This window comes from Ovis canadensis, chromosome 4 (assembly GCF_042477335.2).
Source record: "Ovis canadensis isolate MfBH-ARS-UI-01 breed Bighorn chromosome 4, ARS-UI_OviCan_v2, whole genome shotgun sequence".
Classification (NCBI taxonomy): Eukaryota; Metazoa; Chordata; class Mammalia; order Artiodactyla; family Bovidae; genus Ovis; species Ovis canadensis.
In genome coordinates this window covers 127,171,657-127,199,070 of record NC_091248.1, presented here as the reverse complement: position 1 = coordinate 127,199,070, position 27,414 = coordinate 127,171,657, and the positions used below count along the sequence as shown (strand labels likewise).

General features: G+C 63.0%; 1 protein-coding gene across 1 annotated transcript in view; it reads right to left on the bottom strand.

Moving 5' to 3' along the window:
* Positions 1-1,349: 1,349 nt before the first annotated feature.
* Positions 1,350-27,414, bottom strand: part of LOC138439608 (SCO-spondin) — a 54,192-nt gene continuing 28,127 nt past the window's right edge. Inside the window, exons 50-103 of the mRNA XM_070292393.1 lie at positions 27,194-27,373; positions 26,938-27,060; positions 26,679-26,808; positions 26,447-26,572; positions 26,230-26,321; positions 25,177-25,350; positions 24,687-24,851; positions 24,184-24,436; positions 23,024-23,070; positions 22,683-22,853; positions 22,263-22,394; positions 21,918-22,063; positions 21,426-21,520; positions 20,854-20,906; positions 20,429-20,635; positions 20,172-20,342; positions 19,929-20,008; positions 18,780-18,949; positions 18,207-18,253; positions 17,903-18,094; positions 17,640-17,810; positions 17,136-17,339; positions 16,793-16,889; positions 16,511-16,710; positions 16,016-16,182; positions 15,302-15,462; positions 14,817-15,040; positions 14,220-14,261; positions 13,919-14,074; positions 13,212-13,421; positions 12,875-13,042; positions 11,873-12,004; positions 11,528-11,774; positions 11,104-11,256; positions 10,967-11,013; positions 10,443-10,787; positions 9,669-9,842; positions 8,586-8,716; positions 8,216-8,340; positions 7,917-7,963; positions 7,332-7,610; positions 6,862-7,020; positions 6,601-6,717; positions 6,093-6,231; positions 5,739-5,941; positions 5,513-5,640; positions 5,270-5,412; positions 5,117-5,163; positions 4,609-4,826; positions 4,203-4,298; positions 4,007-4,067; positions 3,632-3,762; positions 2,104-2,254; positions 1,350-1,477 (exon numbers count right to left, since the gene is read on the bottom strand). Of these exons, the coding sequence (XP_070148494.1) occupies positions 1,455-1,477; positions 2,104-2,254; positions 3,632-3,762; positions 4,007-4,067; positions 4,203-4,298; positions 4,609-4,826; positions 5,117-5,163; positions 5,270-5,412; positions 5,513-5,640; positions 5,739-5,941; positions 6,093-6,231; positions 6,601-6,717; positions 6,862-7,020; positions 7,332-7,610; positions 7,917-7,963; positions 8,216-8,340; positions 8,586-8,716; positions 9,669-9,842; positions 10,443-10,787; positions 10,967-11,013; positions 11,104-11,256; positions 11,528-11,774; positions 11,873-12,004; positions 12,875-13,042; positions 13,212-13,421; positions 13,919-14,074; positions 14,220-14,261; positions 14,817-15,040; positions 15,302-15,462; positions 16,016-16,182; positions 16,511-16,710; positions 16,793-16,889; positions 17,136-17,339; positions 17,640-17,810; positions 17,903-18,094; positions 18,207-18,253; positions 18,780-18,949; positions 19,929-20,008; positions 20,172-20,342; positions 20,429-20,635; positions 20,854-20,906; positions 21,426-21,520; positions 21,918-22,063; positions 22,263-22,394; positions 22,683-22,853; positions 23,024-23,070; positions 24,184-24,436; positions 24,687-24,851; positions 25,177-25,350; positions 26,230-26,321; positions 26,447-26,572; positions 26,679-26,808; positions 26,938-27,060; positions 27,194-27,373 (7,850 nt within the window). The 3' untranslated portion in view covers positions 1,350-1,454. The remainder of the gene's footprint in view (positions 1,478-2,103; positions 2,255-3,631; positions 3,763-4,006; positions 4,068-4,202; positions 4,299-4,608; positions 4,827-5,116; positions 5,164-5,269; positions 5,413-5,512; positions 5,641-5,738; positions 5,942-6,092; positions 6,232-6,600; positions 6,718-6,861; positions 7,021-7,331; positions 7,611-7,916; positions 7,964-8,215; positions 8,341-8,585; positions 8,717-9,668; positions 9,843-10,442; positions 10,788-10,966; positions 11,014-11,103; positions 11,257-11,527; positions 11,775-11,872; positions 12,005-12,874; positions 13,043-13,211; positions 13,422-13,918; positions 14,075-14,219; positions 14,262-14,816; positions 15,041-15,301; positions 15,463-16,015; positions 16,183-16,510; positions 16,711-16,792; positions 16,890-17,135; positions 17,340-17,639; positions 17,811-17,902; positions 18,095-18,206; positions 18,254-18,779; positions 18,950-19,928; positions 20,009-20,171; positions 20,343-20,428; positions 20,636-20,853; positions 20,907-21,425; positions 21,521-21,917; positions 22,064-22,262; positions 22,395-22,682; positions 22,854-23,023; positions 23,071-24,183; positions 24,437-24,686; positions 24,852-25,176; positions 25,351-26,229; positions 26,322-26,446; positions 26,573-26,678; positions 26,809-26,937; positions 27,061-27,193; positions 27,374-27,414) is intronic.

The following is a 27,414-nucleotide window of genomic DNA, read 5'->3' as shown; positions in this document are numbered from 1 at the left end:
GCTTATCAACTATTTTCTGACTCACATCAGACTCAATCCACTCTCTCCAGGCAACTTTAAACAACCTCATGGCTCTTTGTTTTTATTAGCCCCCAAGTCTTTCTCTTCCTCAGAACACTCCTTCAGGATTACCCATATCCATGTTTCCTGAATTGTAATTCTTAAGATTCCCAATAAATTTATTTGCAACCTCCTGCATTATTTATTTTGCTTGACAGATTAATCTCAAAATCATCATGCTAATACAAAGGAGCCAGACATTTATATGAAGTCTCCAGAACAGACACATCTCAGTTCAGTTCAGTCACTCAGTCATGTCCGACTATTTGCAACCCCATGGACTGCAGCAGGCCAGGCTTCCCTGTCCATCACCAACTCCCAGAGCCTGCTCAAACTCATGTCCCTAGAGTCGCTGGTGCCATTCAACCATCTCATCCTGTCGGCCCCTTCTCCTCCCACCCTCAATCTTTCCCAGTATCAGGGTCTTTTCCAATGAGTCGGTTCTTCGCATCAGGTGGCCAAAGTATTGGAGCTTCAGCTTCAGCATCAGTCCTTCCAAAGAATATTCAGGACTGATTTCCTTTAGGATGGACTGATTTGATCTTCTTGCAGTCCAAGGAACTCTCAAGAGTCTTCTCCAACACCACAGTTCAAAAGCATCAATTCTTCAGCGCTTAGCTTTCTTTATAGTCCAACTCTCACATCCATACACGACCACTGGAAAAACCATAGCTTTGACTAGATGGACCCAAAGGCACATCTAATAAGGTATAAAACAATTTAGTGATTGATTACCTGGGCCTGGAGGTGGGAAGAATGTATCATAAATTGGCTTGAAATGATGCAAATGTTCTAAAACTAGCCTGTGGTGATGTTTGTGTGTGTTTTCTATAAAAGCCAACTTTTATAAAACTTTGTGTGTTTTCCATAAGTCATCGAAGTGTAAACTCAAAATGGGTGATAGGATCTAAATTATATCTCAGTAAAACTTTTCAGAAGGAGGAAGAGAAGCAGACCTCAGCATGAGATGAATGTACCTTGCATGGGAATGCTTGCCAGAGCTGCAGCTGCTATCAGATGGGGTGAGGGATGGGACCTGGGACCCTAGAGATGTCTTGTACCAGAAATCTTAAGACTTTACATCCCAACTGCTAAAGATGAGGAATCTGAGGCTCAGATATGGGAAGTGACTTGCCCAAGTTCACTAGCATGAGCGATTCACAGAGGCTTTCCAGGTGACAGTCCTTGTGCAGGTCCAGGCCAGGGCTCAGAACCCACCCTCCTACCCCCGCACTCCCCAGCCCACCTCCCCTCCCCTCTGAATCCTGGGATGCAGACTCTACACGAGCTTGCTGCCAATGTCACTTTATTTGAACTAGAGCAGGGATGGGGGGGGGGGGGGGGATGGGAGGAGGGGTCATGACGGCCAGTGCAGGCCTCATCCAGCGAAGCTGTCAGCGCTCTGAGAAATCACCTCCTGGAGGGCAAATAAAAGGGAGAGGCGCTGTCAAAAAAGGCAGGGCAATCGGGCTGGGAAGGGATGGGGCTGGAGAGAGGGTGCTGAGCAAACTGGCAGGAGAGGAAGGGAGAACCGCCAGGAGGAAGACCTCGGTCACGGTGAGCTTCTGCCCCAGGCGTTGTCAGCGCCCTTCCATCTCTTTCTCACCCGCCACGCTGTGTGGTGGCCTCGGGTTAACGTGTACCACGTGTTTATAGAGAACCTGGCACTTCGCGTACAGCCTCTCACCAACTCCTCCCAACAAGCCTGTGAGGATCGTGACCCGGGTGTAAAGACGAGGTCACGGAGGCTCAGCAAGGAAGGAAACGGATGAGCTGGGATTCGAACCTGATATGCCTGACCCCGAACACCTGGGCTTAAGTGTGATTGGAGAACAAACCAACAAGAATGCTAAGAAGGGGAATGGAGCAGAGCAGAAGAACTCGGAGGAGGAAATTCCCGCGAAGAGCGGTCGGGTAACTCGCCCGGCCTGGCCCGCTCCTGGCCTCAGGTAACCCCCGACCCTGGCCTCAGCCTCGGCCCCGCCCCTCAAAGACCCCGCCCACCAAGAACCCCGCCCCTCCGGGAGCCCCGCCAACACCCACCCTGACAGGCGCTGCACTGGCAGCTGTGAATGACCGGCAGCACCACCAGCTCTGTGCGGCCGCCGGGGCAGCGCAGGTTCAGGATGCGCACTGGGTTCTCAGGGTCTAGGCGGTAGCTACAGCAGTCACACTGACTCTGCAGGTACGGCTCCTGGGCGAGAGGGAGGGGGTGGCTGAGCTGGAGAGGGGCAAAGAGGAGTTTGCCCAAGCCACCTGCCTTCCCTGGCCTTTCCTATCCAAGAAGGGCGGGGTGCAGGAAGAACCAGATCCCAAACTCTCAGCTCCCAGACCTCCTCGCCAAGTAGGGAAGCCAGGTGGGGGCGTGTCACCACCAAGCCCCCAGTTCTCCAAGAAGCCCACCTCCTCCATTCCAGGCCCCACCCATCTGAGCATCCAACAACGAGTGCTTTTTAACGCGTTCATCACTGCATTCTGGTAGCACGGGGGAAAAGACACAGGTCTACTTCTAAGTCTAGTTGAAGAGGCAGAGCAGTAATTTCTGAACCTACAAATAATGAAGTCCTCAACTGCACAGTCCAATCCCTAAGTGCAAAGTGAGTTCTCACTCCAAAGCAGGCACTCTTGCTTCATGATTATACAGTAACTCTGTGAGTCCTACTGAACGTTTGATTTAATTTTATCCTAACTTTATTTTTAAGTAGGTCATACATTCACACAATACCAAGTTAAAGATCTACAAAAGAAAAAAATTCTTCGTCTGATTCTATCCCACTGTCACTTACTTTTTCCTCCCCAGAAAAAAAAAAAAAAGTATTAACTGTCCTCTCCCCACTCTGGGTTTTTTTTTTTTTTTTTTTTTTTTAAAGTGATTTGAGAGGCATTTCCAGAAGGTTTCAGGAGTGCTCCAGGGAGCAGGAGAGTGGTCACAGGTTGAGGACCAGGTGGGAAAGCACCTTTGTCTTCCAGGCATAGGTGACTTTGGCCAGGTAGGCTGAAGCAGGGCCAGGAGCCAAGTGAGCTCCACTCTGGCTGGATGCTGGCCAGGTTGGAGCCACAGCTCTCCAGGCTCAGGGCTGGGGAAGTCAGGGTGACACAGGGCTCCTGAGGAGGTCAGCACCAGGAGGGTGAGCGCGGAGCGGAGCTCTGTCTCAGTCTTCTGGGCAATGTCCAGGACAAGACTACCATGGATAAAATCTGCCCTTCAGCCTTTGCTCACTGTATCAGGGGTTAACTCAGCGCCTCCCTGCCCTTCTCTGTTGTCCTGGCTGGCCTGTCTTGAGGGGTACAGTGGGCCGAGAAGTAGGTGCCAGGGGCTGTGCGGGGCCACAGTAGGGAGGAGCAAGACAAAAGCCCCAGGAGGGGCAGGAGGCAGGCAGCAGGCTCCAAAGCCCAAGCCCCACTGAGGTCACCGGGCCACCTGGCTCTGATCAGCTGTAGGCCTGGGAGATGACTCTGTCGCTCGTATCCCCTGGGCTCTGCCTAGGTTCTGGGCTTGCAGCCGCAGGCCCTGGGGGTCTGCCAGTTGAGCTGCCTCCCTGAGCCGGCAGGCCCCCCACCCTGTGCTCACCTCAGGCAGGACGTTGGTGCTGGATGGGCAGTGCCCGCTGCAGTAGTTCACTTCCACCTGCTCTAGGTAGCAGGCGCCCTTGGTGAGGTTGCGAAGCTCCGTGAGGTGCCGGCAGGAGATGGGCTGCTCTTCTGTAGGGGAGGGGCAGGGCAGGGAGCAGACCATCATGAGGGGACTTCATGAGGCAACAGAGCGTGGACCCAAGCAGGGCAGGCTGGGTGGAGGTGGCCTGGTATTGTGACGCAGTGCCGGGGGGTCTTCACTCTGCTAATCTGCATGGTGGGCAGGACGGGGGAAGGCGGCCTCCCCAGGGCAGGGGGTGGGGGTGGGAGAAGGGCCCAGAGAAGGCAGGAGGCGACCCCTGTCCCAGCATACCCGGAGCCTCCTGGCGGCAAGTGGGACAGCAGCTTCCAGGCTCCTGCACGGCCATCTCGCCCTGCAGACAGAGGGGGCACTCCAGTCTGCTCAGGAGGAAGGCCCAGCAGCCCACACTGCCTGCTTGAGGCCCTGAGACCACCCTTCAGGGAGGGTCCCAGGAAGGAGCCCAGGGCCGCGGGGCTCAGGTGGGTACCTGGGCACAGGTGAGCGGGGGGCAGTGCTGGGTGCAGACACTCTCCCCGCTGATGCAGCGGCAGCTCTCACAGGCCTCCTGCCACTCGGATCCCGGCTGGGGAGGGGAGGGAGAACTTGCTCTCCACACTCCCCTCCCTACCACAGACTTTTCTGTTACCCGGCCCCCCACCCCGAGCCCACCCAAGGGCCTGGCGAGGGCAGTGGCCTGAGACCAGCATCAGCAGCAAGGGTTTCGGGAGGGAGGTGGGCCCCTGGGGGCCAGAGATGGTCCGAGTGTGCCAGCCGCTGGCCAAGCTGCCTGCTGCTGCAGGTCCGGGTACAGGGGTAGGAGCCAGGGACAAACCAGTGGCCCAGAGCTCTGGGTCAGGAAGGGCCAGGGGGCACCGAGGGCCACGGTGGCTCACCGGGTGGGGGCGCCCATGGTGCCAGCACTCGCAGAGGTCCATGGGCACACAGGGGCCCTCCTGGCTGCGGAAGTGCCCATGCTGGCACACACAGCCCGGGGCCTGCCTCCCACTGCAGTTGCCCTGGGTCTCTGTGGCGTTGGGTTCCCGGCACGTCTGCTCACAGGGCCCCAGCTCCCCGGGGGCCGCCTGCTGCCAGGTTTCTCCAGGGGGGCACTCTGCCAGGGAAGACCACCGATCCCACCACTCAGGTCAGCCCTGGGTCCAGCCTCCACCCTATCCTCCCACACTGGACATCCCAGGTCCCTCCTCGCTCCCCAGCACTGCCCACTCGGCTCCAGCAGCCTCTCAGTCTCCAAACCCACCTCTCTGCTCCTATCTACTCTCCCATATAGTAGTGGGGCCCAGCTTGGTGGCTGGGGGTAGCACAGGCCCCTCTCCCCTCATCAGGGGAGACTGGCCTTGGTTTTGAAGGGACCAGCAGGAACCTGGGCAGCCCGCATCTCACCCTGACAGTCAGTGAGGGAGCAGCTGAAGGCTCCACCTTGGCAGACGCTGGGAAGACAAATGCTCTCTTCAGATGCCCGCCATGCCCTCCTCCCCACCCCCATTCTCAGCACCCCACCCCCACGCTCTCCCCACCCACACTGCCAGCCCTCACCAGTGGGTGCAGTTCTGGGTAAGCAGAGTCCCTGGGGGCAGCTCTCGGTGCTGCTCTTCAAGAGTCAAGGTGAGGCCCCAGGGCAGAGAGAGCTGGGTGCAGGGGCACTCAGCAGGGGGCACACACGTGCCGTTGTGCAGCAGCTGAGGCAGGGCAGGTTCGAGTTACATGTGACCACCACTCCTGCCCCCCCCACCAGCCTGGTCCCCCACTTGAGAGTCAGGGCACAGCGCCCGAACCCACCTGCCCTCTGGGACAGTCACAGCCAGGCCGGCAGGGTTCCTGCACGCAGAGGGTGCCAGGCTGCAGATGCGAACAGAGGCGTGGGCACGAGACAGTGCAGGCACTGAGCACCTGGCCGGGTGGGCACTCTAGGGGTGGAGGGGAAGCAGAGAGTGAGATGGAGTCCAAGGGGGGTCCTCAGGATGGGCCCCAGGCTGGGCAGGCACCCACCACCCTGAGCACTCACCAGGGCAGGGCTGCAGGTTACAGTCCTGCCATTGCTCTGTGTCCTGGGCCTGGCACAGTGCCCGCCCGGGGCCCTCCTTGCAGCTCCGATGTCGTTCGGTGGTGCCCCCACCACAGGGAGCAGAGCAGTTGCTCCAGGCTGACCAAGGCCCAAGGGTTGGACACTCGTGGGAGGAGCACGCCAGGGACCCGTTGACACAGGTGCTGGGGGCAGGGGTGTGCAGAAAGGGCTCAGAGCCCTGAGAGTCAGGGTGAACAGTCTTTGCTCCCCAACAATGCCCCATAACCTTGAGCTGGCCCTAGCCTCCCACCCAAAGCTCCCCGTCCCCATGTGGCCATTGGAGGGCAGTCATACCAGTTTCTGCAGTCCAGCCACACCACCTCGGCCGGGGCCAGTGCCCAGGAAGCGTTGGGGCTGGGGAGGCCACAGCGGCAAGAAGACACAGGCACACAGCGCCCATCCTGTACCAGTTGGCCAGGGGGACAGCGGCAGCCTGGGAGAGGGGGTGGGGGGACAAGCAGGATGTAGCAGGCGCACACAGGGAGCCCTCTCTCAGCAAGAGGGATTCCAGGGCCTGGGGCAGCCCTGGTGTGCCCTTCCTCCCGCCCCTCCTGCAGGATCAGGCCTCTCTAGGCTACCCCAGAGCACCCCTAGGACACGGCCCGTCTTGACCAAGGCTCATTCAGGCAGGACCCCCAGCTGGTCACCAAAAGTGACCCAGGGATCCACTCTGCTGCCCTGTAACTCATGACCCAGCCGTCCGCCTGCCCCAGGTCACAAGCTCTTGGTCACATCTTGACTCTCAGGAGGCAGTGGGGTTCCCCACAGTCCCTGGGCCGGGCGGTGGGCATGGCCTGGCCACCTGGGCGACATGGTCCCTGCAGACACTCCACACGGTCCCAGAGGTCGATACAGCTTCTTGGGCACTGGTTGGCACAGTCAGGGGTGGGCACGGTGTCCTGGGCCTCGCAGCTCTCTCCTGCAGACCAGAAGGTCGGAGTCTGACCTGGGGTGTTCTTGAGTCCCCAGCCTTCCATGGGCACCTCCAGGGGCTGAGGCAGCAGCCCCCACCCAACCCCAGAGGCCACATCCCTGGCCCCTCCTTCAATGCTGGAGCCATTACCTGGGCAAGGCCCCATGTTACAGCTCTCAGTCTGAGCCCATGGCCCCCAGCAGCCTCCTCCAGGGGGGCTCCTGTCCTCTCTCCAGCGCAGCCGGAATCCCCCACTGCAGGGCACCTGGCAGGGGCTCCAGGCCCTCCAGGGACCCCACTGACATAAGTCTGGGGAGAGAAAACAGGAGTCAGTGCCCAGGCCCACCCCCTGCCTCCTGGCTCCCTCTGCAGCCCTGAGCCCCCTTCCTCCTCTTCCAGCTGCTGCTGCCCCCTCCCAACCTCAAATCCAGCAGACCCTGGAGTCTAGCAGGACAATGAGCCGACCAGCTAAGGGCCCTGGAACAGACATGAAGAGCGGAGCCCAGACCTACCCGCCAGACCCCGCCCCTTTAACAGGCCCCGCCCACTCCCAGCCCCACCGGCCAGGCCCCGCCCCACGTGGCCAGGCCCCCGCCCCACGTGGCCCTCGCCCCCATCACCTTGGCAGGCTCCAGGGTCTGGACAGAGGCGTTGTTGGCTGAGTGGCACAGTACAGAGGTCTGGGTCCCCGGCCCACGGCCTCCCCGTCTCAGGGTCCAAACAGAGTCGGTGGCGGTGCTGCTCTGAAGCCAGCATGGGGGCTGAGGTGGGGGACAGGCCAGCTGTGTCCTGGGGCCAGCGCTCTTCTAGGGCAGTCCTGGAGGCAGGGGCCAGCAGGCCGAGGGGCAGGCAGGGCCCACAGGGTGACCACTCAGACCAGCCGCTCAGAGGCAGAAGACCTAGGAAGGGCAGCATGTGAGCGTCCTTCCCAGGGACTCCCCCCACCAGACCACGAGACCACAGTGGATGGGAAACAAGAGGCTCATGTTGTGACCAGAAAGTTCTGGAAACAGGAGAGCCTGAGTAGGGGGACCAACCATCCTGGTTTGTCTGGGACTGTCCCAGTCCTGGAAATGAAAGTTCCAAGTCCCACTCCCACCCAGTCCTGGGCAAAAAACCACCCCCACCCAAGTCCTGGGCATAAATCCAGCCCCCTACCCGAGTCCTGGAAAAAGAGGGACAGCTGGTCTCCTCGGTCCAGTTACCTTGACAGCCTTGGCTGGTGCACTGCAGCTCCCCGTGCTGGCATTCACTGTGGGAGGGGCTGGTCAGGGTGGGCTCCGGGAGGCAGGACCCAGCCCAGAATGGTGGGTTGGTGGGTGTGGGGCTCATGTAGGGGTAACTTGGGCTCTGGGCTCATTTGGAGCAGGGGGAGGCTGGGACCTTGGGGCTTTGCTTGGCCTTCTCTGCAGGGGTCAGGCTGCCCTGCGGAACCCCTCCTCCTCCCTGGTCCAGTCCTTGGTCCTAGGCCTCTGGTGCCACCTCCCTCACCCTCAATGCTCACCACTCTTTGCAGCCCAGCTGCAGGCGGTCCCCGGGGGCCAAGGTCACCCCAGCTCCTTCGCCTGAGACGTGCTGGCAATTACACTGTTCTGGGGGTACGCAGCCTCCAGCCTGCTCCAGTAGCCCCTGTGCAGAAGGGGACAGGGGACAGGGCCCTGTGGCAGTCATCTCGTCGTCACCCTAATGCCCACCCATGCCTGGTCCCCAGCAGGTGCCGTGCGTGCTGCCAAGTCAGTGGTGTGGGCAAACGGCTGCCTGGCAGAACGTGCAGTGCTATCCGGATGAGAGGTTCGGAGGGGAGGGGAGGAGGTGCGGGAGAATGGACAGGAGACCCCTCCTCCTGGGGCATCTCCCCTGGCTCCACACCTCACCTCGGGGCAGTAACAGCCAGGCTGGCAGGGCGGCAGGTCTTGGCAGAGCCGAGGGCTCAGGTATGTGGCACAGAGTCCAGTGCAGGGGGAGCCGCAGGCCTGGAACTCGAAGGGAGGTGCGCAGCTGTCCTCTGCAGGGGGAGGCAGGCAGGCAGGCAGGCTGGTGCAGGGTGCAGCCCAGAGACACCGTCTGCCCCCGAACCCAGAGGGCACAGTGTGTGGTCCTATCACCTCCCCTTGAAGTCACCTGGTAAGAGTGCAAGATACTGCCCCCCTACGGTAGTTAAGGACAGACCAGTGTTGCCCCATCCATGCCCACTCAGTTCCTGTAGGCACCTCCAACTGTTTAGACCCAGGAGAGCCAGCAAGCCGCAGGAGGTTCAGGCCCTGGCAGGTAGCTCCCGGGATTGGCAGGTGGGAGGCAGAGGGGTGGAGACGGAGGGCAGCTGGAATAAGAAGTGGGCAAAGACCCACCATGCCTGGGGCAGTTACCAGTGGACACAAGGCCACAGCTGGGGGGCTTTCCTGGTGGCTCAGTGGTAGAGAATCCACCCACCAATGCAGGAGACACGGGTTCAATCCCTGGTCTGGGAAGCTCCCATGTGCCAAGGAGCAACTAAGCCCGTACGCTACAACTACTGAGCCTGTGCGCTAGAGACCAAGAGCTACAACTACAGAGCTCATGTGCTGCAACTGCTGAAGCCCACACGCCCTAGAGCATGTGCTCTGCAACGAGAAGACACCGCAATGAGAAGACCAAGCACCGCAACTAGAAAGTAGCCCCCACTCACTGCAACTACAGAAAAGACACACACACAGTCACAGCTGGGCCTGTGGCTGCAAAGTGGGAAAACCGCGGTGAAGGCTTGTGGGGCGGGGTGGGGGCGAGCACCCAAGGGTGAGGCAGGGAGCAGCTGGAGCAGGGTCCCAGCCAAGGGCGGGGTCTGTGCAGCCAGGGGCAACCCCTCTGAGGACCTGGGCACCCTGAGTATCACTCTAAGAGGAACTGGCGGTGCCCCCTGGGGATCCCGGGAGGCCCCTGCCAGGGTTCGTCTCCCCGGCTCCTGGCTCCCGGGGCCTCACCAGAGCAGTTTCCGATGAGGCAAGGCCGGAAGTGGCCGTCCAGTCGAGTGCAGGGGGGGCCCGCCCCGGCCCCGGCCCCCCTGGGTGCAGGTCGCTGGTGTCGGTAGCGCTGCTGGACCAGCACCTCGCATGAGCACCGCGTCCAGCCACTCCAGCTGCTCCACACACACTCCTCTAGGGACCAAGCAGGGCCAGGGCTCAGCCAGGGGCCTCTCTGAGCTCCCCAGCCTCTCCCCCACCTGCCCTCCTCTTTCATCCCAGCCCCAGCCAACACCCTGAACAGGCAAAGGGCCAAAGGAAGCCAAGAATTCCTAAAGGTCTAGCTGGTGGGCTTCCCTGCCACCCAGCAGTGAGGGTCACATGCCACAGGGCTCTAAAGGACTGATGGTGGGAAGAGGGAAAAAACTGAAAAAAGTCTTGAGAAGAGGTGCGTGCATGCTCGGTCACTCAGTCGTGTCTGATTCTTTGTGACCCCACGGACTGCAGCCTGCCAGGCTCATCTGTCCATGGGATTCTCCAGGCAAGAATCCTGGAGTAGGTTGCCATGCCCTCCTCCAGGGGATCTTCCCAATCCAGGGATCAAACCCAGGTCCCCTGTGGCTCCTGAACTGGCAGGCAGATTCTTTACCACTGAGCCACCTGGGAATCCCTTGGGAGGAAATAGACGTATGTTTTGGGGAGATAATCTGGAAGTTGGTTATAATAATAAACATTCTCTGGATCTTGCGCAGGTAGGAGACAGAGAAGGGGGCTTCGCTTCTGACGCACACTCACCCAGGCAGGGCCCTGTGTAGCAGGCCTGGGTGTCCAGGCGCAGGGAGGTACTGTTGCAGGCAGGGTCAGCCTCGGCCAGCGGGCAGGGGCAGGACGCATTGCGGGAGGCCAGGCCCAGGCCGCAGCTGCGGGAGCAGGGCCCCCAGGGGCCCCAGGAGCAGGCATCTGGCAGCGCCGGGCAAGGCCACAGCCCACAGCGCTGGCTCTGGGCATCGGGGCCCAGGCAGGGGGAGCCCCCTCGGGGAGGGGCCGAGGCCACGCAGACCCGGGTGCGGACCTGGTTTCCGCCTCCACAGGAGACAGGGCAGTCAGCCCAGGGGGACCATGGCGTCCAGGCCCCCAGCCCTGCAGGAGGCAGCAGGGAAGTTAGTGAAATCAGAAGAGCAAAGAGGGAGAGGGTTGGACGGGACCCTCAACACACAGGGGCCGGCAGTGGGCGGGAGAGAAACACAGACAGAGCTGATAGACAGAGGGCGAGGTGGAAGGCTAGTAGGGCGGCGGGGTTTGGGAATGACCCCCCAGACCTGCACACTCAGCGTCTTCGCATATGATGCCCTCCGGGGTGCAGGAGCTGAAGGAGGAGCCCAGACTCAGGGACGCTGCTGCCCAGCAGGATGGCACCCTCCCCCTGTCTGCCCCCCGCCCCTGCCCCAGAGCTTACCACTGCTGGCATCCATCCTGCAGCCAGCTGTCCCCCAGGGAGTGGGGGCGGGTGCCCTGCAGGCACAGGGGCGGGCACGGGGGCTGAGGGCAGGGCTGGCTCTGGGACTGCTCCTCCCGACACTCCGGGGCCCACGAGCCCGATGTGGAAGACCTGGGTGGAGCCCCGGGGCGGAGAAGGTGAGAGATGGTCCCAGGCCCTTCATCACGCCTCCCACCGCCCCTGGGGAAGCCCAGGGTGGGTGTGGAGGTGGCTAAGGAAAGGCAAGGATGACCAGGGACCAAAGCCAAGGCCCGGTCATGGGGTGGGCACAAAGTCACTGGCAGGGACAGGATCCAGGAACCCCAGCAGTCCAGGAGGCCCTGTCCAGGCTGCAGGAGGCCCCGGTGGAGTGAGGTGACACAGGCCTGGCACTGCCCCGTACCGGAAGCGGCTCTGCTGCCCTGCAGGCCCACACGAGCGGCTGCAGGGACTCCAGGCTGACCAGCGGCTCCAGGCGCAGTGGGCAGGAGGCGGGCAGGGCTGGGCCGTGCAGGAGAGCTGCCCCGCCCGGCACGTGCAGTTGTTGCAGGCCTCCTGGTGCTGGCTCCCCGGGGCCCAGCTGTGGCCCTGGGCATCCGTGCACTCGCAGTGCTCGAGGGGCACACACCCACCATCCTGCTCCAGGGACCCTGCGGGGAGATGGCCCTCCAGAGCTGATGCCCACGCCCCAGGGCTCCCCTCTGCCTTCCCGCTGAGCCACCCTGCCGTGCCCTAAGGGAGCACCTACCCTCGGGACAGTGGCAGCCCTGCTGGCAGGCGTGGTCCTCCTGACACATGATCCCCTCCTGGAGGTCTGAGCAGCGGCGGGGGCAGCGGTTGGCACAGCTGACCACCTCCATGCCTGCAGGGCAGCCCTCCTCTGGGCAGATGGGAAGACCAGAGTCAGGAGGCCCTGAGCCCTGGGACTCGGGAACCCTCCCCCTGCCCCCTGGGGGCCACCCTGACCTCCATGAAGCTGTTATGACCCGTCCCTCCCCCAGGCTCCCCAGGAAACCTGGGGTCCTGGGGAGACCCTGGGGTCCTGGGGACACTCTGAGTGGCAGTCAGCTCCTCTCACTGTGAGTGCCCAGCACCTAGCCTGCTCCTGAGAAGTGTTTGCTGAGATGGACTGAATGGGTGCAGACGCACCCATTCTCACCTATGTGAGAAGCCAGCATTCTCACCTATGTGGCTCCTTTGTGTTCATCCAGAGAAGGATGGAAGGGATGGGGGTGGTCATCAGTGTGGGGGGTCATCCTAATAGAGGTGGTGGGCCTTAGAGTGCAGGGTCCATAGGGTCAGTGAGCTTGGAAGAACCAACTTCAGAAGGAGCTGGAGCTCGGAGTGGGTGGCGGGGATGACAACCTGGCTGGCTCAGTGGACCTCCCAGGCACCAGGTATCTCAAGACTGTTATCCTCAAACCCCCTGAAACTCTTGACCAGGTGGTTCCAGGAACTGAAGCAGGGGGAGTCACAGCTGAGAGGATGAGTTCTAGTCCTGCCACCATGGGGCAGGTGGGGGTGGGCAGTGGGGGCGGATTGGCTCAGCCCTGGCCACTGGGAGTCCTTGCCCAAAGCCCAGGCCCCACCACCATCTGCCCTTGCAGGGCTTGGTTTCCTTCACTGGCCGATGAGGTAGCAGCCTGCCTCCCATCCACACTGCACAGTGACGTGGGGGGTGAAATTAGAGGAGGGGGTGGGGAGAGCTTCGCAGGGAGCAAGGGCAGGAGGGCTATCACCGCTGCCGTACCACAGGGCGCAGGATTGCAGAGCCGGGCGTGGTGGCTCTCCCCAACACAGGTAGCGCCGCCGTTCTTGGGTGGGGGGCTCGAGCAGCTGCGGCTCCTCAAGGACCGGCCTCCTCCACAGCTCCGGTCACACCAGGACCAGGGGCTCCAGCGTGACCAGCCTCCGGGCACTGAATGGGTCAGAGAAGGGCCGCACAGGGGTCTGGCTCAGGCAGGGACCCCCACGTGTTCCCCGAGCCTGGGGCGAGGTCCCATGCTGGAGATGGAAGGGACCAGGGCGGGGTGGGGCCCTGATGCTAAGGAAGGGCAGACCCGCCAGGCGCTCACCGCCCACCGCACCTGGGCAAGCTCGCAGGTTGCAGAAGCGGCGTTCCTGGTAGGCTGTAAGCATGTTGGGGCACCAGTGTCCACCGGGCCCTGGGGGGCGGTAGGCCCGCAGGCGGCGCTGCTGGCCCACCCCACAGCTGCGGGAGCACGGCTCCCACGGGGCCCAGGCAGTCCAGGAACAGTTCCCAGCTACACAGCCAGGGCCCAGGCACAGGGGCAGCTCTGCAGGGGGCACAGGACGCTGCTGAGCTGCAGCCAGCCCCCTGACCCCCACCCTCCCCGCCCCAGCTCAAGTGCCAACCTCCTCGGCCAGGGCTGGCTATGCCCCATCCTTCCCCTCTTTCAGATCTGACTCTGACTGTCGTGTGGCTTTGGCAGCTGGGCCTCAGTTCCCCACTCTGGGGGCAACAGTGGCGCAGGGCGGGGAGACAGTAGTCCCAGACTCCCAGGGTGGCTGAGGGATTTGGATGGGACCTTTGTTGGGGGGAGTGTTTGGTACCCACATAAGTGAGGATGGGTGGAAGGTGGCAGGGCTCCCCAACAGCTGTTGGGGTTCACAAAGAAGGCCCAGGGTCAGGTTGAGAACTCCATATTTGCACAAGGAGTACTAGATGTGGGGCTTGGGGCTGGATGTTGGCTGCGGTTAGAATGACACGTTAGAGGGGAGGCTCAGGGTCCAAATCCAGGGCAGGGTCAGAGGTCAGGACCGGAAGGTGCACCTGTGCAGGAAGGCAGGTTGCAGGGGCGCTCCTGGGAAGCGGTACCCCCGGTGCAGTTCGCCAGGCAGAGGCGGCTGCGGCTGCGCCAAGCAGGGTGAGCCGGATCTGTGCAGGTGCCGGAGCAAGGGGACCACGGGGACCACAGGCCCCAGCCGCCTTGGGTGGGGAGAGGAGACCCCCGGGGAGTCAGCCCTGGGCTCCTGGGCTCGAAGCAGGGCTAGGGAGGGAGGAGGCCCGGGGCTTGCTCTTCCCAGAGGGAGGGGTGCAGGGAATCGGGGTGGGAACCTGGGGAGTCTGATACCTGGAAGGCCTGTCGCTGGCTCCACTGTGGACCCTGCAGCCCCTGTGCCAAAGGAAACCTGCTCAGAAGTGTTTCCCAGACAGAAGTGCACGAGGCCCAAGCCCCAGGGCCGGTGGTCAAACCTGTCGCTCTCTGGTTCAGCCCAGACACCCCAGGCCCCAAGTACAGCACCTGCTCACGGTAGCAAGGCCTTCGCTCAGGCCACGCCTGATTCCTGGCATCCCTTCCTCCAACGCTCGTCTGAGTCCTCTCCATCCCTCAGACCCCCTCAGATGCCACCTCCTCCAGAAAGCCCTCCTAGACCATACCCCTAGGAGAATTCTCAACCTCCCCCATTTTCCCGAGCACACGCACTCTCCTACAGGGCACACCCCCCATGCCAAAATGGGTTATCTGAGCTCCTGGACTCCAAGGTCAGGGTCCTCACTCCCCCACCCAACCCCCAACACACATTCGGCAAGAGTTCCAGAAATTTGGTTGAATGTGTCTGAATAGAAGAGAAACGCTGAGCTAGACCCAGAGTGGGGACAGGGATGGACAGACAGGAAAGGACAAAGTGCCAGCCAGACGCCTCCCACCCCACCCCACTTCCCTTACCTGGGCACTCTGGGCTGGGGCAGTGCTCGAGGTCCCAGCGGGGCCCGCGGCAGCCCTGGCCACCAGGAGCGGGCGTGGGGAGCACACACTGGCGGCTGCGGGTGCGGGTGCCCAGCCCACCACAGGAGCGGGAGCAGGGGCCCCACGAACCCCAGGGGCCGAAGCCCCCAGCAGCCTTGGAGCAGGCCCCCACGGAGCAGGATAGCTTCCCGTGTGCACAGGTGCTGGGGAGAGGGTGTGAGGATGAGGGGCCAGCAGCTCGGACCCCAGGAGAAAGGGGTGCTGGCAGACACATCAGCCCCCAAGGGCAAAGAGACAGAGCTAGGGTGAGCCCAGGGTCAAGCGGCCAGGGCTGGGGGGTGCAGGGCCACCCAGGGCCCCTCGACACATCCTCTCACCCCCTAACCCGCAAATCCCCCCCAAATCCTCTACACTCTCATCATCCCCCACAAATTCCCCCCACCTCAAATCTCTCACACCCTCACCAGTTCTGACAGCCTATACGGAGGCTCTGACCCGAGCCCAACTCATCGCCAGGCCCAAGAAGCTGACCGTTCTCTCCCAGAACAGATAGGTGAGCCCCTGGGTCAGCGCCAGCAACTCGTAACCCCTGCAGCCACGAGGCGGTGAGCACACAGGGGCACTCCTAGGATGGGGGAGAAAGTGCAGGGACACGGGCTGGAGCCACCTGCCAGGGGCCAGTCCTGCCCCACCCCCACCCCCACGGACATCCTCAGAAGTGGGGTGGGGAGGAGACGGGTGGGAAGGATGCTCTGGACAGCTCTGGGCCCTAAGACTGCATTTCCAATAGCAAGTGGGACTGTGTATCTGCGTCAGGGAGCTGACCATGAGCAATGGAAGGCTATGGCTTGACCGGAGCTGGCCAGGCACCTTCCCAATCAGGGCACTTAGCCAGGACGCGGCAGGGTCAACAGAGGCCATTTACAGGATGGGACCCATGAGAGGGGAGCGAGGGAGGCGGAAAGGGCCTTAGCCAGAAACGGGGACACCTGCGTTTGAGTCTAGCTCTGCTGGGAACTGTCCCCTGACTTGGTGTGTCCCTTCCCCTGCCCGGGGGCTCAGGGTCACCAGCTCTAAATCAGGACACTTAGAGGCTGTCCAGAGGCCATGGGGTCTTCAGAGGTGAGAGCTGACGGGGAAGGGGAGGGCCCTGGGCTTCTGGCAGGGGGAGTCCTAACCTGGACACAGGCTGAGCGGTGCAGGAAGGTGCCCTCGGGGCAGTGACAGCCCTCCTCGCAGCCAGCAGAGAAGCAGCCCACCTGCCCGGTGACGTGGGCGCAGGAGAAGGGGCACCCTTCGCTGGGCTGGCACTCGCGGTACAGACGCCCGGCCGGGCAGCCTGCCTCTGAAGGGGACCCCAAGTGAGCACCTGTGCCACGCTGCTCTCACAGCCTCCTGTGCCCACCTCCGCTCACCCCAGTGCCCATCCCCTCCAGTGTCCCCCCAGAGTCATGCAGACCACACCCTCCCTGGGCCGGGCCCTGGGTCACGCCCACTCCTACAGTCTCCCCTGCCCCCCACATCCGCCTGCTTCCTCCTCTGTTTGCCCACCACTGGCCTGGGTGAGGGGTGGCATGTGGCGATGGGGTGGGAGAGGTCAGAAGGCAACCTGTGAGTCAGGGTCAAAGGCCAGGATGGGGATCAGGAGTGACAGAGCCTGGGCCGGGGCTCACCTCTGCAGACTTGGGTGCGGCAGGTGCGGCTCTGGCGGGCAGGCCCCGGGCAGGGGGGCCGCGGGCAGCGGCGGGAGCGCAGCTGCTCCCCTCCACCACAGGAGACGCTGCAGTCCTCCCAGGGGCCCCAGGAGCCCCACAGCCCCGGCCCTGAGCAGGCGGGCACCTCCTGGCACTGAAGGATGCCCGCCACGCAGGTGCTGGGGACAAGAGTGGGCAGTTAGAAGACAGGGCCCTCCTGCCCGGCTGGCAGCCCAAGCCTCCCTGGTGCTCTTGGCTCACCAGTTGTCACACGGCCCCGTCACCACCTCGCCGGGCTCCAGGCTCTCCCAGGAGCTGAGCCCAGACCCCACTGAGCGGCTCTGGTTCTCAGGGATCCCTGAGGGCACAGGAGGGGAGGCAGGTGCTTCAGATGGCTCAGCCAATCACCAACGCTGCTCAGGGCTCTACCCCGCTGTCTCCACCCACGGGGACCTGGGTCTTGGCAGGCGGAGGACACAGAAGCCCCAACGGGTACCAGCCCTGGAATGTGGGAGTTGCCCATGCTGGCCCCCATGGGCAAAGTGGCAGGGGCCAGGCAGGAGGGCACTGCTGTGCTAGGGGGCAGGTTGGGGGAGGCACCGACCTATGGCTCCAGGCTGGTACTGGCAGCGGCACTGGGTGGGGGGCACGCAAAGGCCGTCCTGGGACAGCTGGCCAGGGGGGCACCCACAGCTGGGCTGCTGGCAGCCTGTCGAGTCTGGCTGGCACTCAACCCCAGGGGACAGGTCCTCACAGGAGCGGGGGCAGGGCTGCCCACAGGGGAGAAGATCCTGGCCACCCGTACAGTCTGCAGCAGGAGGGAAGCAGAGAGGGTGGGTTTGGGGGGTCCACCCTGGGGTGGGGACGTCCCAAGAGTTGGGTGACCAGCCCTCCCTCCATGCCCACCACCTGCTAGGACCTTCACTTGCCCAGTTCCATGGGGTGGGTGCCCTAAGGGCTCTCCCTTAAAGAAAGTGGCATGCATGTGTGTATGCGGTGGCTGGGGGGGGGGGGGAGGCATCAGATGCAGGGGTGAAAGGTCAGAGGTAGCATCTCCCTAGCCTTACAAGCCACCATCACCACCCGCCATCTCCACAGAAGTCCTCACCCGTGCACTGAGTGGAATTGCCCTGACAGGGGCGACTCTGCCTGTGGCCCCCAGGGCAGGGCCGGCCTCCCTCAGAGGTGGGGGGCCAGCTACACACTCGGCTGCGATGGGACTGCCCCAGGCACACGTCACAGGCAGACCATGGTCCCCACGGGCTCCAGGCTCCATCCACTGCGGCAGAAATACAAAAGCATCCCTTTGCCTTGGGAGGCCCAAGAGGTCCCAGCCCACTGGGATTGGAGCCGCCTGGTGGGGCGTCTCACCTGGGCACTCGGTGGGGCTGGTGCAGGTCTCCCTCTGATGCTGGGCCCCCGCCTCCCCTGCCTCCCCGGGGCACGGGGCCCCGCCATGCTGTGGAGCCGGGCAGCTGCAGGCCCTGGAGCGGGTCCTAATCTGGCCCCGGCAGGGCTGGGAGCACGCCGTCCACTCCGACCACGGGCACCAGGCACCAGGCACTGTGGGGGTAAATGGTGAGCCCTGGGGTGCAGCCATCCCTCCCCCGGTCCCAGCCCTCCCTGCGCCCCAGGACACTGCTTTTTCTCACCTCGCTCTGAGCAGGGTACGTACCTGGGCAAGGCAGGTCTGTGCAGGTAAGCCGGCCCTCGGAGCAGGTGCTGGGCGGGGCATGCAGGCACAGAGAAAGAGGGCAGCTCACTCTCATCGTGCCCTCCACACACGCCCCTCCCTGTCTGCCTCCCCTTCCCCTCTCCCCCACCTCCAGCCTCTGAGGTCTCAGTCCCCCTCCCTACTCTCAGCACCTCCAGCCCCTGCTCCCTGACCCACTCCAGGCACACTCAGGTGTCCTGCGGACTCGGCCCTATGGGGAAGTGACCGCAGGTCATCTGCAGCTGAAGGAGGTCAGACAGTGGGAGGAAACACCACACCGCCACCCCCCGCCCCCTCAAAGCACAAGCCCAGCTCTTCAAAATCTCCCAGGTCCCCGGAGCTGGCTGCCTCAGTTTCCTCACCTGTCGGACCAGGGATTAGGGTACCTGCTGCATCTTCTCAGGGCTTGTGGGAGCCTAGCTTGCATCAGTTGAGACTGGGAGAGCTCAGGTGTGTGAGACACGGAGTGGACTAGCCCTGCCCTCACCCATGGCATCCTGCCCGCACGCCGCCCCCGCCCCCACCGGCCCTCACCAGTAGTTGCAGCCGTCAGGCTTGGCCAGCTGGGCGCCTGGACGGTGCCGCTCCCCAGTCAGCAGGTCCAGGCAGCTGCAGTGACCAGGCTGCACGCAGACGGTGCCATCGGCACTCAGCACCTGGCCTGGGGGGCAGTAACAGCCGGGCTGGCAGCTCCAAACGCAGTGCTGGGGGACAAGGAAGGGAGGGTCCGGGTCAGTGGAAAGCCGGAGGCCCAAGGGGACTGCTGCAGGATGGAAGGGGTGCCTAGGAGCCACGATGAAGTGAAGGAGGAGGCTGGGGGCAGGGAGGGGCGCAGAGGGGAGGAAGTGCGATGCTCCTGGTCATAGCTGTCTTTTCTAGACACAGTTTATGCTGAGTTTCCACTGGAGTTTCTCCTCCAGGGAAGGAGTGTGGGGAAGGGACAGCCTGCGAAGAGCTTCCCTGAATGGAGTATCCTCCAGACATTGGGCCCCGTGGAGGATTGAGTGGGGACCAAGGCAGATCTCCTAGGACGGAGGGAACCGGGGACAGGAAAGCTGGCGGAAGCAGAGGGCGTTTGGGAAGGCGCCCGGAACTCCTGGGAGAGGTCGGGACCAAGCACCGTGTCCTGGTCCTCCAGCCTATGTGTGGAGCCTCCCGTCCCCCTTGGACAGGCCCAAGCAAGGCTTCTCAAAGCGCGGTCCCTTTGCCCTAGCTGTTTGCTCCAGGATATTTTGACTCGGGGCCGCTTCCTCACCACTGTGCAGGCACCACTGGACCGCGCCCACCCCTGGCGGCAGCCGGCCTGGGTCCCTCTCCATGGTCCTGTACTGGCCCCGCGTCCCGGCAGGCCCTTGCGCACTCACGCACGCACAGGGTCAAGGTCTGCGCACCAACGCGCCGGGGCGGGGGGCTTCGGATGGATGATCCATCAAAAGGACTGCCCTTTTCCTGTGTGTTCCTGCTGTTTCTATCATAAAATGTGTCAACCGAGAAACGTATATGCTGTGTAAGGACAACAACGGATGCTGGATGAGGCTCACTCCTGCTGCTCTCTAGAATCAAGAGCCAAGCCAGCTGGACGCTGACCCCTTTCCTTCCCTCCAACCGCAGACGGCCCCAGGTCAGAGCGGCCACACCCTGACATGCCATCCAGCAATGTGACCATCAGGAGCCCAGACTCACCACGAGGTCATCGCAGGAGCGAGGGCAGGGAGGGCCACAGGCGCTGTACTCCGCCCCTTCGATGGTGGTACAGTTGGTCACTGCGGGGGGTGTGGGGGGTTGAGGGGAGGGCACCAGGTAGGTTGACAGCTGTGCGGGTCACTCTCCCCGCCCCCCCCCACCTCCCTGTTCACCTCCCCAGAATGCCCCCTGCAGCTTTTCCATCTCTCCTCCTTGACCCCCACTGCTGTCCCTGGCAGGTACCTGGGCATGGCAGAGCCTGGCAGGCCGCCCCCTGGGCCCGAGGCCCCTCACAGTAATCCCCCAGGCCCTGGGGTGGGGGCTGATCACAGGCTCGGCTCCGGCTCCGGAGACCCCCTCCACAGCTCCGGCTACAGCTGGACCAGGGTCCCCAAGGGCCCCAGCCTCCAGCTCCTGGAGAACAGAAGAGGAAGCAGTGGCAAGGGGCTGGGCTTGACTGGGGCAAGACAGTGGGTACATCTGGGCTCCACAGGACTCACGGTCACACTCTGGCAGGAGGCAAGGCTCCTCCTCTGCCTCAAGGCCTGGGCAAAGAGGGGGCACCGAGGCCAGCAGGGGTGGCGGGGCCATGCTGGATGGCGCCGCACTGGGGGGCCCGGTGCAGAAGCGGTGTCTATGGCGCCGGGCTGGGCCACAAGAAGCTGAGCACTCGCTCCACGGGGTCCAGGGTGACCACATGGGCTGACCTGGGGTGCACAGCAGGGAGAGGCAGAGAGGACAGAGTGATGGAAGGCTGAAGGGGCCCAAAGGGTGGGGAGCAGAGTTCGGTGCACAGGACAGGCCGCCCCCTCCCTGCCCCCCTCTCCCAAGGGCTTTCCTCCCCAGTGCTACCCCCGTCCCACCCCTGCACAGACCCACTCTGGCGGGGCAGGGGGAGTGAAGTCAGGAGAGGCCCCCTTCTCACCCTCCTCACAGGGCCAGGAGGTGCAGTTAGTGATGAGCCCAGAGACACAGGAGCTGGTGGAGAAGCAGCAGACGGTGGGGGAGCTCTTACAGGCTGAATGTGTCCCCTCAAATTCATGTGTTGGAGCCCTAACATGTGAGCGTGACTGCAGAATTATGACCTTGTTTGTAAAGGGGGGATCTTTGCAGAAGTGATCAAGTTAGAATGGAGCCGTTAGGGTGACCCTTCTACAAAGGTACAGACAGAGGGGATGTGAAGACCCAGGGAGGAGACGGCCATGTGAAGCAGGTGAGAGGGATGCAGCCACAGGCCAGGGGAGGCCAGAAATTGCCCACAAACTCCACGAGACGAGCGAGACTGGGAACGCCCCAGCAGACGGAGATGCGTGGGACGAGGGAGACTGGTGAGGAGGGGGCAGGCGAGGGGCACACGCAGGCTTGCTGAACACTGTGCCTGTGGGAGGGGGGCGTCTCTGTTTCCCATGGAGGCCAAGACTCCCCCACCCCCTAATGCAGAGGAGAGACAGAGGGTCCTTGGGGTCACAGGGCCATTGCAGGGGGTGGCAGCCTCACCAATTCTCACATGGACGTAGCACAGCACTGCCTGGGGGGTGGAGGCGTCCCCCGTAGGCGCAGGGGCAGTCCCGGGTGGGCACGCACACATTGTTCTGGAATCAAAAACCCCCCACCACCTTCTGGTTTCCAGCGCAGTCTGCCCACGCTCCGCAAAGCAGAGCTCAGCACCCACCTGGCAGGCTCCCACCCTCAAATGTCATGGATGCTTCTTCCAAACACCCATTTCTTCCCAATTTCCAGTATTGGGGAAATGCACACCAACAGGTGCAAGGGCCATGGGGAGGGGCATGGACCCCCAATTTCTGGGAGAAAAGACCTGATGGCCACTCGCCCAGGGTCACGTGCTGGTCATGGGGCTGGCAGAGCAGAACCACGTGCCCCGAGTTCAGCGCTCTGTCCTCAACCCTGCAGGCTCTCCCTGCCTCCTGCCCCACACTCTTGGCTTTGCCCCTGCCCAGGCCCTGAGGAGGCCAGGCAGGGGACACTCACCAGCAGGAGCATCCCGGAAGGGCAGTAGCAGCCAGGGTGGCAGGGCTGGTCAGCCCCTCCCGGGGCGCTGAGCTCTGCACAGGACGCAGGCCCCTGGGCACAGTCCAGCCACCGCTTGCCTGGGGGGCACACACCGGGCACTGGCCCTGGGGGAAACAGGTTGACAGCTCAGCCAGGCACATTCGATTCCCTCCCAGGGTCTCCCCCCGGGGGGTACACATCAGCTCTAGGTATGGTCGGGGAGGTCATGGGGCTGCCCAGAAGCTCTGGGAGAGGAGTTCCTAGGGGGACAGGGAGTTGATGGAGCTCTGGGAGGGGTAGGGAGGAGAAGGTGGGTGCCCTCACCGGCACAGGGCTGCAGACCGCAGGTGGAGAAGTCCATGGGGCTGGGCCGGCCACTCCCTCGGGTGCGATTCCGGTAGCCGCCCCCACAGGGCACGGAGCACGGAGACCAGGGGCCCCATTCCCCACCAGGACCTGGGGTGACACCCAGGTCACTGTAGGCCCTGCCTGTCACACCCAGGCCCCCGGTCACTCCACACCCCGGATCCCAGGCCCCAGCAGCTTCACACCCACCTCCGGACACCTCACCCCTCCTCAGGAGGCCCCAGGATTCCACCTGGAACAGGGCCTCCAGCGAGGACCCCTCTTAGAGCTCCCGGGGAACCACATCCTTGTGCCATCTCCTTGGACAGGCCCTTGCACCTGTCCCGGGGTCCAGGGCAGGGAGTCCCCAGGTTTGAGGACCCCAGTTGTGGCTCTCACCTCCACATGGCTGCAGGCTGCAGAATTCAGCCTCCATGTTGGGGCCCTGGCACGCAGCCCCCCCAAAGGCAGCTGGGGGAGCCGTGCCTGCCCGGAAGCGCCGCCGAATACCCACGTTACAGCTGCGGCTGCAGAGACTCCATGGGGTCCAGGGGCTCCAGCCACAGGCCACTGCCAGGGTGGGTGCAGGGGAGAGACACAGGATGTGTGATTCAGGTCAAGTTCTCCCTGGACCCCAGCTTCCTGAGGGCACCCCCAACACCACCAGGTTGATTACTGAAGGGACCAGCATCCCTGAGACCCAACCACTGCCAATTCCTTGGCCCCGAGCATGGGGGTACCTGGGCAGGGCTCCGAGGCACAAACCATCTCACCAGAGATACAGGTGCTGCAGAGAGAGGACCCAGGGAGGCCACAGTCAGCCTTCCCCTTGCAGCCCTGTGTACCTGTCCCCAGGGAGAAGAGGCCGGGACGTGGTGTCCACCACACAGAAGAGGAACCCGAGGGTCTGGGAAGTAAAGCAAGTTGCCCTACGTCCCACATGGAGTTCATGAGTGACCAAGGATTCTGACCCAGCCTCCCCGCCAATTCCACCCTCCACGAGCTCCCTGACACTCCTAGGCACCGTGCTGCCCTCTGTCCCATGGTTTTATTGCCTTGATAAAAAGAATTTGCCTTTTTTAATTTTATTCCATTTATGTTTATTAAACACTGTAGAGATGGTTTTTAGTGACTCTTCCAGGCCAGTTAGCAGCTACTCAGAAGGAGTAGATACTAGTTTGAGTCTCCTGGATTTCTCTTTTGAAGTTTTCCTCCTTTTTGTTTTTCTCCAGTAAATGCTTCAAAACCCACTCATCAAAAATGTTGACATTTCAGAAAAAAAAAAAAATTTAAGAGAGAAAAGGAAAACGAGATAGGGGCAGGGTAGAGAGGAAGAATGAAGGAGGGGATTGAGGGAGGACCAGAGCATAGAAAGTAAAAAGGAAGATTAAAAATGAACTGAATAAAGAAAAATAATAACAAAAAAAGGAATGGGGTTAGTGCCCCCTCTGCTGACGGAGTCCTGGTATCAGCTTTGTGAGGGCGCTTCAAGGTTTTGGAGCAGATATCAAGTGGGTCCCAGGAAGTCAATTATACTCAGGAAAGAGAAACTGGAAGGAGAACGTAGACCTGCTCTCCTAACTCTAGGCTCTCAGTTCAGTGGCTCAGTCGTGTCCGATTCTTTGCCACCCCATGGATTGCAGCACGCCAGGCCTCCCTGTCCAGCACCAACTCCCAGAACAACTCTAGGCTCTAGTTCCGTCATAAATCGCCTCCCTCAACTGAGCCTCGGTTTCCCCATAAGTAAACGAGCTGGACAGTTCCTACAGACGCCCGCCGCTCCGGGCTTCACATCAGGATGGAAGCATGCTGAGCACCCCCGCCACTGGTGGGAGTCCATGACCACCCACCCCGTGGCTACGAGCCTCCCCGCTCCACGCTCCTCGACCCTGGTGCCCACCAGTTGCCGCACGAGTCCAGCCGGGCCACTGCTCCAGGGGCATAGAGCTGCCCGCGCAGCTGGCAGGGACACTGACTCGGAGGCAGGCAGCTGCTGTTGTGCAGGAAGAGGCCCTCGGGACAGGCGCAGCCAGCGGTGCAGACGCCGGTGCACTCCACCCCAGGGCCCCGCGCCAGGCACAGCCGGAGGCACGGGCCCCCCTCCCGGCGGCACTGCTCTGCTGAGCGGAACACCATGTCACCCGGGCACTGGGCTGCACGGGGAAGACGGAGCGGGTCTCAGCAGGGGACACGCCAGAGGGCCCGGGAGATGGGAGGGTGTGTCGGGGGCGGGGCGAGGGAGCTGGGGGCTGGAGGAGACGGGAAATCGGGCCAAGTCAGCTCAAGGCACAGCCTGTCCTGGAGGCAGAGGTCGGTGCCAAGCGAAGGTGGGTGGGGAGAAGGTCAGCAGCCCCCGGGGCCGGCTGGTTGAGGCGGGCAGGAGAACGGGAAGGGGACATTCACCTGTGCAGGGCTGCATGTTGCAGTCCCTGGTCTGGCTGTGGGGTCCCTGGCACCCGGGGTCCCCAGGAGCCAAGGCAGAGCACCCGCGCCCTCGGGTCTGGACGCCCCCATTACATGGGGCGGAGCAGGCGGACCAGGCGGACCACTGACCCCAGACACCCAGCCCTGGGAGGAAGAGACAGCCAACAACGGTCAGGGACGTGGCAGAGATGCGGGATGGTCAGGGTGGCGTGGGGGGTCCGGAGGTCTGCAGAGTCTGAACAGCAGCCTCAGACCCCACCACACTCACACCTCCAGGGCTGCCCCCAACACGCCTGCAGGCCAGGCCCACCCTGTGCATCCCCCGCTGGGCTTCTGGGGGGCCTATGACTGGGGGCCAGAGAGAAGCTTCTGGGCAACAGCTAGGTTTGCCCCCACCCTTCCCGAAACGTTCTTCTCTTCATCTGTGCCTCACCCCACTGGAGGGCCCTCCCCTCAGAAGGTGCCATACCTAGGCACACAGGGGGGCTGCAGGGCTCCTCCTGGGTGGCCTCTCCTGGGCAGGACATGTCCCCGGGGCTGGGGCAGAGCCGGGAACGGCTGCGCAGGGCTGGGCCCCCTCCAGGGATGAGGCAGCTCCTGGAGCAGGCAGACCAGGGAGCCCAGAGTGTCCAGCCCGGCACCTCTGCAAGGAAAAGGGTGGGAGATTGCATGGGGCCCTGCAAGCCAGGGGTACCTCAGGACAACCAGGGTGAGGTCCGAGAAGCTACGGGGGCAAGAGAAGGGCTCGTGAGGGTGGGCGTGGTCTCTGCCCCTGCGGGACTCCCACCGTGGACCCAGGTCTCTCAGAGCTTAGCCTCCTGCTGAATCTGGTTTGCGTAAACTCTGGAAGTTGGTGATGGACAAGGAGGCCTGGCATGCTGCAGTCCATAGGGTTGCAAAGAGTCGGACACGACTGAGTGACTGAACTGAACTGAATCTGGTTCACTAGGCCCCCACCTCTATCTGGGGGCCTGGCAGGTACCTCCACAAGCCCACGCCCAACTTCACGTTTTCTTCCAGAGCCTTCTAAACAATGGTCCTTCATTCAGCCTCAGTGAGGAAATCCTAGAGACCCCTCAGCCAGCCAGCTGCCATTCTCCAACAGCCCCTCCTTCTTCTCCTGCTCAGAACCTGCACCCAGATCCCCTGGGCCCCCAGCTGCACCCCAACTTCCCTGCTCTCACCCTGCCCAGTCGCCTGCTCACAAAAGACCCAGAGACCTCCGCTGGGATGGCTCTGGGGGCCGCCCAGCCATGGAAGGAGGGCAACAGTCTTGGGCTCCAGGAGGTCCTGAGTTAGCTCCTTCTTCCTGCACCCGGCCCCCAGGTCCAGTCTCATGCCCCTATCCTGCTGTCAGACACTTGTGCCCCCCCCAGGCCTTCATCTCCTCCCGGGGGCGCCTCCTGAATGGGGGGCTTCGCTGACCACCCAGGACTGATCACCCAGCAGAGTGACCAGCAGGCTCAACCCAGCCGGGCTCTCCTGGCAGGAATCTGGAGGAAGGAGGCTGGCGGGGACCCACCTGCCCCGCACGCCGAGTAGCAGGCCTGAAGCTCCTGCCTCTGGCCCTCACACGGGGAGCCCCCCGAAGCAGCTGGAGGGTTGGAGGGGGACCTGAGGAGAGAGGCAGCTTGGGCACCGCTCCCCGCCCCGCCCCTCACCCCCCCCCACCCCGAGGCCCTCCGCTCGCCCCGCGCCACCCCATCCCTTCCAGTTCCATGGCCCCTCTGCCCGCACACCTGAACCGGGCCCTCACGCCAGAGCCACAGGAGCGGTCACAGGGACCCCAGGACGACCAGGCTGACCAGCCGCAGGGCACGGGGCAGCCCCCTGGTTCACACAGCAGGGCCCCGTTCTCACACACGCTGGGGGGGTGGCGGGGGCCGAGGGCGGAGGTCAGGACCAGACGGAGGGGTGTGGCCCCTGACCCCGTCCCGGCCCCCACCCTCCACAGCGGGTAGGCGCCCTGACCATCGGCTGCAGTTGTCCAGGAGGAAGGGCATTCCTGGCTGCTGTAGCTCTTCGCCCACAAGGCAGGGGCACTCGGAGAGGGGCAGGCAGCCCGCATCCTGGAGAAGGAGCCCGGGGGGGCAGCGACACCCTGGGTGGGGGAGGGGGCAGCAGGGAGGAGTGGAGACGGAGGGCTGGTGGGCCTGCTGGACGCCCATACTCCCCGCACCACCCCCGAGGGCCTTGCCCGCAGCACCCCTGCTTGCTGAGTGCGTCTCACCCTCCAGACAGAGTCCGCTGCAGCTCCTGTTGGCCTCAGGATCCAGGCAGGAGGGTGGGCACAGTGGCACCAGCCCCTTCCGGCAGAGCTCAGCACTCACATGCACGCGGCCCTGCCCGCAGTCTGGGGGATGGGAGGGGAGGATGGACACCAGGCAGGAGGCACTGGGAGGCCCAGCGACGGGTCCCACAGCCCCACCCCCACCCCGGGGCTCCCCCCTCAAATGAACCCCGGGCCCCAGCCCAGCTCCTCTCACCTGTGCCACCTGCACAGGGCTGCAGGCCACAGGGTGTCCTCTCTTGCGGGGCCCCGGGGCAGGGGGCACCACCATTCTTGGGCGGGGGGTCCACACAGCTTCGACGACGACTCCGATGGCCGCCCCCACACGAGACGCTGCAGGGCCCCCAGGCCTCCCACTCAGCCCACGCCCCAGCCACTGCGAGGGAACGGGAGGAAGAACGGGGGTGAACCAGGCGG